At 49.3% G+C, this 13,042-nt stretch overlaps 1 protein-coding gene across 1 annotated transcript in view; it reads right to left on the bottom strand.

The window, feature by feature from the left end:
• The window catches only part of FGD1 (FYVE, RhoGEF and PH domain containing 1), a 42,978-nt gene that overhangs the window by 18,323 nt on the left and 11,613 nt on the right, over window positions 1-13,042 (bottom strand). The window contains exons 3-5 of the mRNA XM_043459744.1: window positions 6,530-6,643; window positions 6,011-6,196; window positions 4,200-4,270 (exon numbers count right to left, since the gene is read on the bottom strand). Coding sequence (XP_043315679.1) covers window positions 4,200-4,270; window positions 6,011-6,196; window positions 6,530-6,643 — 371 coding nt within the window. The remainder of the gene's footprint in view (window positions 1-4,199; window positions 4,271-6,010; window positions 6,197-6,529; window positions 6,644-13,042) is intronic.

Genomic DNA, 13,042 nt, shown 5'->3' on the forward strand with positions numbered 1-13,042 from the left:
GTATGTCTTAGCAGGTACCTGTGGTATCGAGTTCCCCTGAACCCCTCTCCTGGCTACACTGTCTTTCTGGGAAACCTTTACTCCAGCAGTCAGATGGGGAGCCAGGCCCAGGGTTGTGGCTAGCTGTTTTCATTAATAGACGAGAGTTCTTTGTGGTTAGTACATTGATTTCTTGTATGTCAGCAGGCATCATTACTAGGGAGTTTAACCAGGCTGGGGGCAGGCACGAGAAGCCTACGGTTTGTGTACATGCTTGCACCGTTGTTTATATAGCCACAGTGAGATGCTGAGCCTAAACCATTCTTCACATTTTCTCTTTAGTTCCTGAGGATATCTGGACTTCCTTTTCTACAATTTTATATAGCTGAAAATAATGAAATTATATTTAATGAATAAAAGTTTTGCTTCTTAAAATCCCAGCTTCTCACTAATCTGTACTGCTGCTGTTACTGCTGCTGCTGCTGTGTCGCTACAGTCGTGTCCAACTCTGTGCGACCCCATGGACTGCAGCCCACCAGGCTCCTCTGTCCATGGGGTTTTCCAGGCAAGAGTACTGGAGTGGGGTGCCATTGCCTTCTCCATTAATCTGTACTATCCTCCTCGATTTCCACACCTACACACACCCACACACAGCCAGCACGCAGAGTTCAGGTTACAGGAACAGCTTTAGGACACCAGGCAAAAAAATTCAGGAAAGTGAGGCCTTTCTGCATTGTCCCTCTTCCTTCACCGTGGTGTCCCTAAACCCACCTCTGTCTTTGGTCCTGGGGGAGATGATGGTCACCCTGGGGTGAGAAGATTCGGTCTGGGAGGTGTGAGGGGACCTCTGCACCCAAGGATGACACATTCTAAGGGAAACAATGTGGTCTGCCTGGGCAGGGATCTGTGTGTGGCAGGTCTCAGATGATAGAGAAGTCAGGGAAAAAGCAGAGCAGAGTAGAGAGGGCAAGCCCCGGATGGCAGTTTGAGGAGCTGGATGACCAGCCTGTGGGCAGAACAGAGCCATGAAAGACCATCGTATAGGGAAGGATGCAGCAAATAGGTGTCAGGACAAGAGAGGGAGTGGCAGCCAAGAGCCCCCAGAACTCCCACCCACACATGGTGCCAATTTTGCCATGCCACAGTCACATGACCTCTCATAGCCACCGAGAGTCTGTTACCCTGTGTCACAGTTTCACACGTGACCAGTCACAAATGGGTTCACTCAGTCACAGAGACACAGGTATTATTCACACTGTTTCACTTAACTTTGGGGACACAAAATTCAAACATCCAATCGTGCCATCACGCTTCTGAAAGCCTAGTCACACACAGTCACAAAGACCCACAGTCACAGCTTGACATATTATCATACAGCCTCACAGTATTACATTCACTGGCAAACATGGCCATGCACAGTCACAAAGACACATGTCACACAGTGGTAAATCTACAATTTCACACATAGCCTCATATAACAATCACCTAACCACTTACCATCATATACCCACTTATATACTCCTCAAATATGGTTCCACTGAGTCACAAAGATATACAGTGCCATTTACACTGTATCTCACAATCTCAGGGCCACAGTGTCATACACACCAGGATATGGTGTTACAGGTTCACACCTGCAAATGGTTCACACAGTCACAAGACTATAGCCATTGGGAGTTATTATACCATGTCATACACAACCTTGCACAATGACTAAACAATACAAAGTCACCTGCCACCATGTACCCAGAATCACAGACACACAATCACACATGGCGTAACTTACTATGTCATACTCATGAAACAAACATGTCCGTGGAGTCCCTGGGTCTTAGGGGCTCAGGTATACACATGACACTTGCCTCCTGGTCTACATAGTCATGGTGTCACATGCAGCCTCTGTTGCAAAAACATACAGCTACAACACAGAAATACTCTACTGGGTAACAGGCTAAAAGAGCAGCAGGAAATTTCAGGTCTTCTAGTCCTGGAGGGAGGGAATAGCCCAACCCACAGGGTTCCAACAGCTTCCCAGGATCTCTGACTCCATCAGGCCACAATTCAGTCACAAAGGCCCGGGGGTCTCAGGCCATGGTCCCCTCCCAGCCCTGAAGGAACAAGGTGCCCTAGGCCCAGGGCTGAGCCCCCCTCCCTCACTCAGTACCTGGCTTTGGGTGCAGTTTCCTCACTTCCTTTCCCACAGCAGGCAGGGCCCTGGCTGGGAGGGAGGAGGTGCTCCTCTCAGCTCAGCTGGGCTGCTTACCCTGCCCTGCTCAGCATATCCTGGCCTGGTCCTGCCCTGCCCTCCCCCTGGGCGTGGGGTTGATGAGGATGAATCACCTTGAGGGCGGCACATGAAGAGACATAACTTTGAGAGACCACATGGCCAGAGAAAGTGAGAGACAGAGAGAGCAGCTGACAGGGCCAGAGATCCACAGAGCAAAGCCAGACACCCCACCATGCAGACCCCTCTCAGGGTAACACACACACGGGTGCCAGGGTCCCAGCAGGTACCTTTTGTCTGCCTCCTTGGGCCTGGAGGCACGCACCTGGCCCTGTCTCCATACCTCAAAGCAGGCAGGCCTCCCTGGGTAAGCCCTCCCTACCCAGTCCATCCAGGGCGGTCGAGCCCCTCTCTACTTAGGACCCCTCTCTCTTCACTGTTTGTCCTAGGGATAGGGTAACCTTGCCACCCTCTGTGGCCCTGCTCTGGCTCACTCTCTGCTCCCTCCCCACCCACTTCACCTGGGAGCCCACAGGTGGGCTTGCCTCTCCTTTCTCTCTGCCTCCTTGCAGGCAGCCCTGCAGAATGGGACTGAAATATTCAGGGACACCCTGGATTCCTAGGTGAGAGGGGCAGATTCTAGCGAAGAGATGAAGGCAGTGAGAAGGGCAGTGACTTGCCCAAGGTCACATAGCAAGTCAGTGACAGACTTGCAGCAGACTGATCTGAGACCGAACTTCTTAACTCTGCTCTCCAAGAGGAAGCTGGGAAAGAGGGGAACCTACAGGGGCAGAGGTGTGCCCCAGTGCTTCACAAAGTCAGGAGCCAGTGCAGCTGGTGAGAACAACACCTCCAAGCCTGCCCACAGATTATGACAACAGGGCTTCAATTCAGGAGTCTGAGCCTGGCCAAGAACCAGGCAGGGCTCCACTGAGGGAAGAAGATAAAAGATCCCTCTCTTTCCTATTGCAGTGTTCCCTCCATGCTCCTCTGCCTACATTTTCCTGTCTCCTCCTATGTTTCCCCTTAGTGTCCCCCATAGCTCCATGTGTCGCTCCCTCTAAGTGGCTAATGGACCTCCAGCTCAAGTCATACCACTTATCTGCACAAGAATCTGCAATGAACTCCCCATTGCCCATGGGGAAAATAGAAGCTTCCCAGCTAGTTCTCTATGGCCCCTCATGACCATGCTGAACTCTCTGGCTTCCCTTGGCTTAGCTTAGTCCCCCAAATACTTCTGAGCCCTGCTCTGAGCCCAGTAGACTAGGTGCTGGAGAAGGTGAAAATCCTATGTCTGCCTTCAGGGAGCTCCCAGGGGAGGTCTTCCCCTGCCCTAGATACCAGAGCTCTTCCCACTGCCCCATCGCATCCTCACCCTCTTAAGTCCTGCATTGATTTTCTCCAGTCCATTTTTTAAATTAAATTAATTTTTTTGGGCCAAACTGCTTGACATATGGGATCTTAATTCCCTGACCAGGGTTTAGACCTGCACCCCTTTATTGACAGAGTAGCACTGAAACATATGCATTACCATATGTAAAATAGATAACCAGTGGGAATTTGCTGTATGATGCAGCAAACTCAACCCGGTGCTCTGTGACAACCAAGGGTGGGATAGGGTGGGAGGTGGGAGGGAGGTTTAAGAGGAAAGGGACATATATATACCTGTGGCTGATTCATGTTGATGTGTGGCAGAAACTAACACAATATTATAAAGCAATTATCCTCCAATTAAAATTAAATAAATTAAAAAAAAAACAAACACTTGCGCCGCTTGCAGTGGAAGTGGAGTCTTAACCACTGGACTGCCAGGGAAATCCTCCAATCCATTTTTTATGGTTGATAATCCATAATATTCTCTCTCACACTTGCACCCACACCCACACACCTGACAAGGTCTTCCACCAGCACTGTCCCTTGACCACTGGGTTTACCAGAGCCCCCAGTACCCATAAGAACAGAGGCCACAAAGGGCACTCCCCCCATAGAAAGTCACTTGACCAAAGGCTTCCACTGCAGGGGGCACAGGTTTGGTCCCTGGTCTGAGTGGGGGAGCAGTGAGGAAAACTGCAAAGACCCAGTGAGAACCACAGAGCTGCTCACAGGTCCACATGCAACGTGTGCAGCACAGGGTGTGCACACACACCTACACTCAGACATCTCTTGCTGCTAACAGGAAACACACTCTGGGCACCCCAGGATGCCTAGGTGCAGCCCCTGCTCTGCTGTGGGATGGGGCAAACCCTCCAACAGGCCCTCAGCAGGCTGAAGGGCAATCTTGATCCTGACCCTCAGGGAGCTCCCAATCTCAAAGACAAGAGACTCTCATTCAGGAAAAGCTAAGTGCGGCTCAGGAAGTGCAAGGGGGTCAGCCTGTCGGGACTGGGGAAGCTCAAGGGAGGGAGAGGCCAGGGACAGGATGGCCAGATAAAATACAGGATGCTTAGTTACGTCTGACTTTCAGATAAGCAATGAATAATTTCTTAGTATAAGCATGTGTCATGCATACTTAAACTAAAAATTTATTTGTTGCTGTTTATTGTTTTAGTCGCTAAGTCATGTCTGACTTTTCAGTGACCACCATGGACTATAGCCCACCAGGGTCCTTTGTCCGTGGGATTTTCCAGGCAAGAATACTGGAGTGGGTTCTCATTTCCTTCTCCAGGGGATCTTCCCAACCCAGGGATAGAACTTGCGTCTCCTGCATTGGCAGGTAGGTTCTTTACCACTGAGCCACCAGGGAAGCCCCAAAATGTATTATGCTATACTAAAAATTTTTTGTTGTACATTTGAAATTCAAATCTACTTTTTTGGGGTGAATTCCAAAAGCTCTAGTCAAGAAGGGATTCTAATAAATGAGGTGGAGCCAGGCCTCTGAGGTGGCACCAGGCAAGCTGTGGGTTCTACCCAATTTCCCTGCAGTGGGTGCCTGAATGCTCATGACAGTGACATTATTTCAGGTATAACCTTGAATCTGGTCTTATTTACTAAAAAAAAGTCAACAACTAAAAATCTGTGGTACTTGACTATTCCAAAGAAGGGTGGCTTGATCACACTTGCTGACCAAACTGCATGGATTAAGATGTTGTGAAGCCTTCACTAGGAATATCTGGCTCAGGAGTAACACAGACCTCAGTTAAATCTTAACACCCTCACTTACTGTGTGACCCTGGGCAAGCCTCTCCATCTATCTGAGCCCCAGTTTCCTTGTGTGGAAAATAGGATAACAATCACAGCCCCCTGGTTTTGAGGAGTCCATGATACAAAGAAGGGAAAGCACATAGTGCCCCCAGCCCCCCGGCAATGTGGCTTGAACTTGAAAGCCAATAGAACTGTACATCCACAAAGAAACAAAACTATGCACACAGATATATAAACCCACGGGCCACAGGCTGCAACCCAACACAAAGCTATCAACACACCAAGAAATATGTGCAAACCCAGTCACAGATGAACACAGAATCCAGCCCCACTCTCTGACAGTTCCTCAGATCAGGGCAGGATTTCTACTAGAGACAGAATGGCAGAGAAAAGACAGTGGTACCTCATCCTCCATTCAAATTCAATTAAAATATAGAAACCAAATGCAATCGTTAAGTTTCAAGAAGTATAACAGAGTTTGGAATTTTCTCATGACGACTTATTGGTACTGAAATAGCAAAATCACTCCAGAAATTGTTTCTGGTAGCTTCACGGCACTGATTGGCAGGTGCCCTGAGCATGTGCTTCTGGGCTTACTGGCAGAACAGATCTACCCCATAGCTGAGTTTGAGGACAAGGACTTTTCCACTGGAACTGGACCCTCACCTCTTTCTGGGAATTTCAGCTCCCAGTTCTCCCCTTTCCTGGCCAGCAGCACCCCCTCTCTCTTCTCCCAGCTGTAGCCTTGGCTTAATCTCAAGACAGCTAATAGGGCCGCAGACTGGAACTCAGCCATTAACTCCCTGGTGACCTGGGGGATTGCTTCACAACTCTGGACCCCAATTTCCCCATCTGCAAAATGGGGAGAGTATGTGTGTGCTTCTCATTGTGAGGAACTGGTGAGATGCTACTTTGGGCAGAAGCCAGCCCTGGCACTCAGGTCTCCTGACCCCCAGTGTATGCTTCTCTCAGCAACCCCCAGATCCCTGCCTCTCCAGGGTGTGAGATAGGCCCCTGAGACAGCTGAATTCCTGGGGGTGGGGTGGGGTGAGGAAAGAAGAGGGAGTGGAAAAGAACAGCAAATAAGAAAGTGTCCTTTGGGAAGCCAGCTCTGTGGGGGGTGGGGAAGGGGAGCCCCTCAGCTTGAGAAAAAAGCAGAGGATAAAGGTGGGGTAGCTGCCCCACCTCTTTCCACCAGCCCCTTGAATGTGAGGTCCAGCCCAGCTGCACTGCTCTGCTTTTGCAGCCAAACTTGTTTGGCCTGGCAGATGTTCTCTCTGAAAGTTTCAACACAAAGCTCTGTCAAGTAGAAGTGCAGGGGGAGCTGTCTATAGGAACCCTGTGGCTAGCTAAGAGTCCTTCCTTGAAGTGGACTGGTCTTGTGAACATAAGGACTCTGCAGAAAAATGGAGGCATCTTCTGCAGAGTGAAGGCATTTTAGGAAAGTGGGAGCCATTCTGGCAAGTAAGGAGCTTCCTAGAATGTTTCCTTTTGAAAACTGGAGAAACATTATGTAAAATGGAGGTCTCTTTGATAAAAAGGGAAGAAATTTCTGCAATTTCTTTGCAATATTCCATTTCTGCAATGTGGAGGTTTCCTCAAAGTGGAGCGACATTCTATAAAGTAAGGAGCGTTCTATAAAGACCCTTTTGTGAAATGGATGACATCTGTAAATGGAATCTGACGAAATACAAGACTGTTCTATAAAATGGAGGAACTCTTTTGTAAAATGAGGTTCCTTTTGTAAAGTGAAAAACATTCTGTAAAGTGTGGACCCTTGTGTAAAGTCAGAACCTTTCTGTAAAATGGGACAACGTAATGCAATAGAGGATGGTGAGGGTGGGGGTAAACTAGAGAGTACATGCCTCACTTAAAGCAGGGACAAGCCAGGACATGGAAGCAACCTAGATGCCCATCAGCAGATGAATGGATAAGGAAGCTGTGGTACATATACACCATGGAATTTTACTCAGCCGTCAAAAAGAATTCATTTGAACCAGTCCTAATGAGATGGATGAAACTGGAGCCCCTTATACAGAGGTGAAGGTAAAGCCAGAAAGATAAAGAACATTACAATACTAACACATATATTATGGAATTTAGAAAGATGGTAAACGATAACCCCTATATGAAAACAGAAAAAGAGACACAGAATACAGAACAGACTTTTGAACTCTGTGGGAGGAAGGTTGAGCGGTGGATGTTTCAAAAGAACAGCATGTATACTATCTATGGTGCCTGAAACAGATCACCAGCCCAGGTGGGATGCATGAGACAAGTGCTCCGGCCTGGTGCACTGGGGAAGACCCAGAGGAATCGGTGAGAGGGAGGTGGCGGAGGGGATCGGGATGGGGAATAAGTGTAAAATCTATGGCTGATTCATATCAATGTATACAAAAACCCACTGAAATGTTGTGAAGTAATTTAGCCTCCAACTAATAAAAAAAATAAAAAAAAAAAAAAAAAAAAAAAGCAGGGACAGCAGCTTCTCCCGTTTATCTAATTGTCACCTTGCAGTAACAGGGCCCCTGCATTTTCAGGTCTTCCAATATTTCAAGAAAATCAGAAATCCAGACTTTTGCAAGAAATCCCTTAATTTTAAAAACACTGAGTAGGTCAAATGAAATGTGTGAGTCAGATTCAACTTATGGGACACCACTTTGCAATATCTGAGTTGGATGGTTCTTAAGGCCCCTTCCACATCTGCCATTTACTTCCTGCTCTATCTGACATGCTATGGCCCTGGGGCAGCAGCTTTGGAGTCTCTCCTCCACCCTCTGGAAGGGCCCAGTCTCCTAGGGACCTGAGTAGTTTCAGAGAGCTGGCTCATGCAATACTTGTCAGCAGTTCCCTGAACTGGAATCTGCCTTTTGTTCTGTCTTGTCTTCTGCCCTGTTTAGGATGCCTGGTGAAAAAAGCAGGAGATTGCAAGAACTTTTAGAACTCTCTGGAACTCAAGGTGCTTACTTTTTTGTGAAGGATATAAGGTATGAGGATTCAACTGTTTGTTGAGCTCCTACTCTGCTCCAGGCATTGTTTCCTATATGGCACCCTCCTAACAACTCTGTATGCTATTAACTCCTTTTTACAGATGAGGAAACTGAGGCACAGAGAAACAAAATAACTTGCCTGAGGAAGTGGTTGAACTGAGATTGGATCCCAAGTGTGTTTGTGTCCAGAGTCACAGAGCACATCCTCACTCAATGTCTGCTGAATTGGGAAAGAAATCACATTGAGGAGAGGGGGAAGGAAGAGAACTTTCTAAAGGAAATGGATTTTGAGTCCAGTCATCCAGGAAGTGTTTTTTCACATATAGATGGACTGGGCACAGTCCTGCAGGCAAGGGAAGAAAACTGAGCAAAGGTGTGGATACTAGGGGTGGGGCGGTAAAGCATGTGTTTGAAGGACACAGTGAATAGAGTCCTGGGCTTGTAAGACTAGGAAAGAATAGAAGGAAGGGGCCGAAAAGGCCAAAAGACAGGCAGGCACTCTCCTCCTTCACCAACCACTACCACCAAGATACAGACCCATAGGGGCCACGCAGAGATAGGCACTAGCACAGAAACACATACACAGTCTACATACAGAGAGACCCACATACAGAAACAACTGGAAAAGGTCCAAGGGCTCAGACAGAGCCAAGGTAACACAAAACAGGAATACAGGAACACTTAACATATACAGACCTAGAGACACACACAGACACACATGGATGTATAACATACACGTGGAAATACATAATAACAAGAACATTAAGATATACACAAAACAGACCCATGGAGACAAAAACAGTTAGGCAGCCAGGCACATGTGCCCTCATGTGCATACATACACACACACACACACACCGCAGACTCAAGGGAGCACAGACAGCCCATCCCTCTTCCAGTTTCTTGATTACTGTGAGGGCCTAACCACCTCCTCCCAGCGTCTCTGGACCTGAGGCCAGAGAAGGCTGGGAGTGGTAGCTCCACCCCCAGGGAGGGGCTGGGGACTTAGAGGACAGGAAGGGAAGGGAGTGGAGCTGCAGCTGGGAGCACTGGGGGCAGTAATTACCCGGCGCTGGGGCTGCCACGCTGGCTGGGATTTCCCTCCCCTTGAGGACAAAGCCACTGGGGAATGGCCCTTCTGACCCCTGCTGTGTGTGACCCCAGAGCCCCCAACACTTACCCATCCCCCCTCCCCACTTCCCTGAGGCCTGGTCAAAATTGAGATTTGGTGACACAGAGAAATCATGAGGGGGAAAAAGACAGAGAGAGACCGGGACAAAGACAGGAAAACTACAGAGACCCAGAAATTTGGACAGCTAGAGAGGGAGTCAGGAAAAAAGGGGTGGGGCGAGTCAGAAGAGAGACAGTGACACTGAGAGATGCAGGCCTAGAGAGGCAAAGGGGACAAAAAGGACAGACCAGGGCCACTTGTTGAACATGGCTACAATGTGCTCTACTTGTGGCATTTAATCCTAACAACCCCAGGAGGTGAGGATGCTAACTCCATTTTGTAGATGAGAAAACCGAGGCTCAGAGGGGTGAGGTGATTTGCTCAGGATCACATAAAAGTAGAAAGTGGCAGAGCTGGGGTGAGGGAGTGGGGGCTGCCTCTCACCACTGCCTGCCCCTGCCCGGGACATGGGAGAAAGGAGTTCTCCGGAGACAGAAGCTGTCTGGAGACTCAAAGTCCTGAAGTCCCGAAGAGATGGCAGTGTGAAAGAGCCCAGCACCTTCCCTGCCCACCTCCCCTGTGTCCCCGGTGGGGGAGGGGGCCGTGGCTACACCTGGAACGCATTAGGCAGGGAGGCCCAGTCTAGGCGAGCCAGGAAGATGCAGAAGGGGGAGCAGGGAAGGTGAAGGTGAAGTTGAAGGCAGCAGCGTGGGAGGTGGCAAGGGCCTAGAAGGCCCAGGCAGAAGAGCTTCTATGCCAGCTTGAGCTTCTTGGGGCTGTGCTGCCAGTCCCGCCCTTCCCGCTTTCTCCAGGAGCCCTCCCTCCCTGACTTAACCCCTTCTCAGCGGAAGTGCTGCTGAGGGCTGAAAGCTGCCAGCAACAGCAATGGGAAAAGCCTTCAGTTCCCTCTCTGGGCCTCAGCCACACACCTGTGCCCCTCACCCTCCCGTCCTTAGTCTGGGGCCCAGATGGACACAGTTGACACTGACTGGGCACTGCCACACAGATGCCCCTTTTCCAGGCTTCTCAGACTCAGTGCATTCTAAACCCCAGCTCTACCCCAGCCCCTAGTGGCTCCTCCTCCTGCTTCCCCACCCCAGGAACTGCACCTCCAGCCACCCAGTTCCCTAAGCTAGTCCCTAAGCCAGAGGTTTGGCTTTCTTCGAGACTCCTCCTGCTTCTTCAACTCACTTGAATCCAGCCAGACCCCAAGTCCTGTAGACTCAGCTTCTTCAGAGGGCAGGAATCCATAGGCTATCTTTCCCAGTCCAGCCTCCTAACTGGTTTCCTTCCCATCCTCAGGGTCCTCTACAAGGTATTCTCCACACCACAACCAGCTTATGAAAACACAGTCCCCTTCAATTTTTGCAGCCTGGTGATGGGCTCCCCTTGCCTCTGGAGTGAACTCCAAAACTCCTGAGCTCAGGGACAAGTAAGGCCAAGCTAGAGAATACTTCCCCACCCCCACCCTCCAGGCACAAAGGCCTCTTGTCTGTTCCTCGAAAGTGCTCTCCTCAGCCTGGGGCTTTGGCACATGTCATTCTCGTGGGCCTGAACAGCTTTTCTGCTTCTCCTTACCTCTGGACTCCTATTTATCCTTCAGATCTCAGCTCAAGTGTCCTCTCTTTTACCTGCCTGCCCCCTCCTCATCTGTTCCTGCAGCATCTGTGCTTGGAATTACCTGTCATGTCTTCCCTGCTAGAAAGGAGCTCCACGAGAACAGGGACTGAGCCTGCCTTGTTGCCCAGCCAGCAACTCAGAGGGCCAAGCAACAAGTAGGTACTCAATAAACATTTGTTAAATAAAGAAATGTCCTCCTCCCTCCTCTCTTTCACTCTGCATTATTTGCTCACCAAGAACTTATTGATGCCCTATTATATACCAGACAAATGTGATGAGCAGGTCCTCGATGTTACAAATGGGGAAATGAAGGTGTTGTGGTGGGAAGGGAAGCCTGAGGGCACAGTGAATCAGGAGTGCTGAGTTCCTTCTGCTGCTAGCCTCATCCTTGTCTCCAGTCCTCTGTGTTGAGGTACATTTTGGAGATGTCACGCCTTCCAGGTCCAAGGAACTGGGTATTGGACCCTGGAGAGGCTGGACTCACTGCTCTAAGGAAGACTGCTCTCTACAGTTGAGGGCAGTTAACTCTTCCGGGCTGGGCATCAGGAGACTACACTTCCTGTCCTCTTTCCAGACAGGTCCTAGCCACACCCAGACAGCGTCTGGCCAGCTCCACATCTGCCTAAGGCATTTAGCTAACTGGCCTCCAGAAAGCCATGGCTGGCATCTGTCTGGGGCACTGTTAGCTACCATTCACCCTTGCAGGACCAAGTAGCCCCAGCCAGGCCATCCCCTAGAGGCAGAGGAACCTGAAAGGCTGGAGGAATGGGGGTGCCAATCATCTGCAATTGGAGACTTCAATTCTTTATTAGTTCTTTTTGTAGCTACCTTTGTTGTATTTGTTTGGGAGGTCCCAGGTGACTAGGAACCAAATCTGGGTTCTTTCTCAGACACTCCCCTGAAATCTCAAACTGCTGCTCTCCAAAAACCACCAGCAGAGCCCACCACCCCTTCCTTTCAGGAGTCCTCTCTTCTCCTTTCCATGAGCAACCTCCCTCTAAGGCCTCTCAGGATGCCCTCAACAGGGAAAACATGGAGGGAGTCACAGGAATTTACTAATGTTTGGTTTGCTTTTCAGTACTCCCTTCGTTCTGTGCAACAGCCAATATCCTGGGTATATGTGAAATGGGTCTCAGCTTTATGCAAATATACTTTAAAAACTGCTCCTCCCCCCATCCCAAATGGCATTTCTAAGGCAAATTTTGGGCAAGTAATGAATGATCCACCTGAAGATGACTCTGCTGACTTCACTATATATGTCTTCAAGGAGGGGACTGGCCCCCAGAACCATGTACACTCTCTCCATGAGCTGCTGTGTGGCTGGTGGTACTCATTGGCAGTGGAAAAACGCCCAAACATCTCTGGCCTAGACCTCTCTTCAGAGCTTTCCAACCCTACATCCAAATGCCTGTTGGCCACATCCACCCAGGTGTCCCTCCAGGGCTCTTAAATGCAACAGGTTTCAAATGTATCTCAGTATCTTCCCTCAAACCTGCTCCTTCTCTTGCAAGTAGATGGCCCCACCACTAACCACCAGGTCACTGTAGTTGATTTCAGAAAACGACCCAGAAACATCCTGGACTTTTCTCTCTTCCTCAGCCTCTATATCCAAGATCTGTCCATGTTAGCACTGAAATACTTCTCAGATCTTACCTTCTGCACCTGCCATACCATTACCTCTTGCTTGGATGACTGCAATCCCTACCTGCCTGTCTCTGACCCCACTCTTGTGCCCCTACCATCAACTCTCCACATACAGTCATGGGGAATTCTCAAACACCCATATCTGAGCACATCATTCCCTGTCAAAATTCCCCTTTGCCCTCAGGATAAAGTTCCTTCACCAGCCTTATCTTTCTGCTTCTCCCAATATCAGCACCGTCCCAGGATGCCTCATATCTCAGTGCCTTTGCTCAT

Source organism: Cervus canadensis, chromosome X, assembly GCF_019320065.1.
Source record: "Cervus canadensis isolate Bull #8, Minnesota chromosome X, ASM1932006v1, whole genome shotgun sequence".
Lineage (NCBI taxonomy): Eukaryota > Metazoa > Chordata > Mammalia > Artiodactyla > Cervidae > Cervus > Cervus canadensis.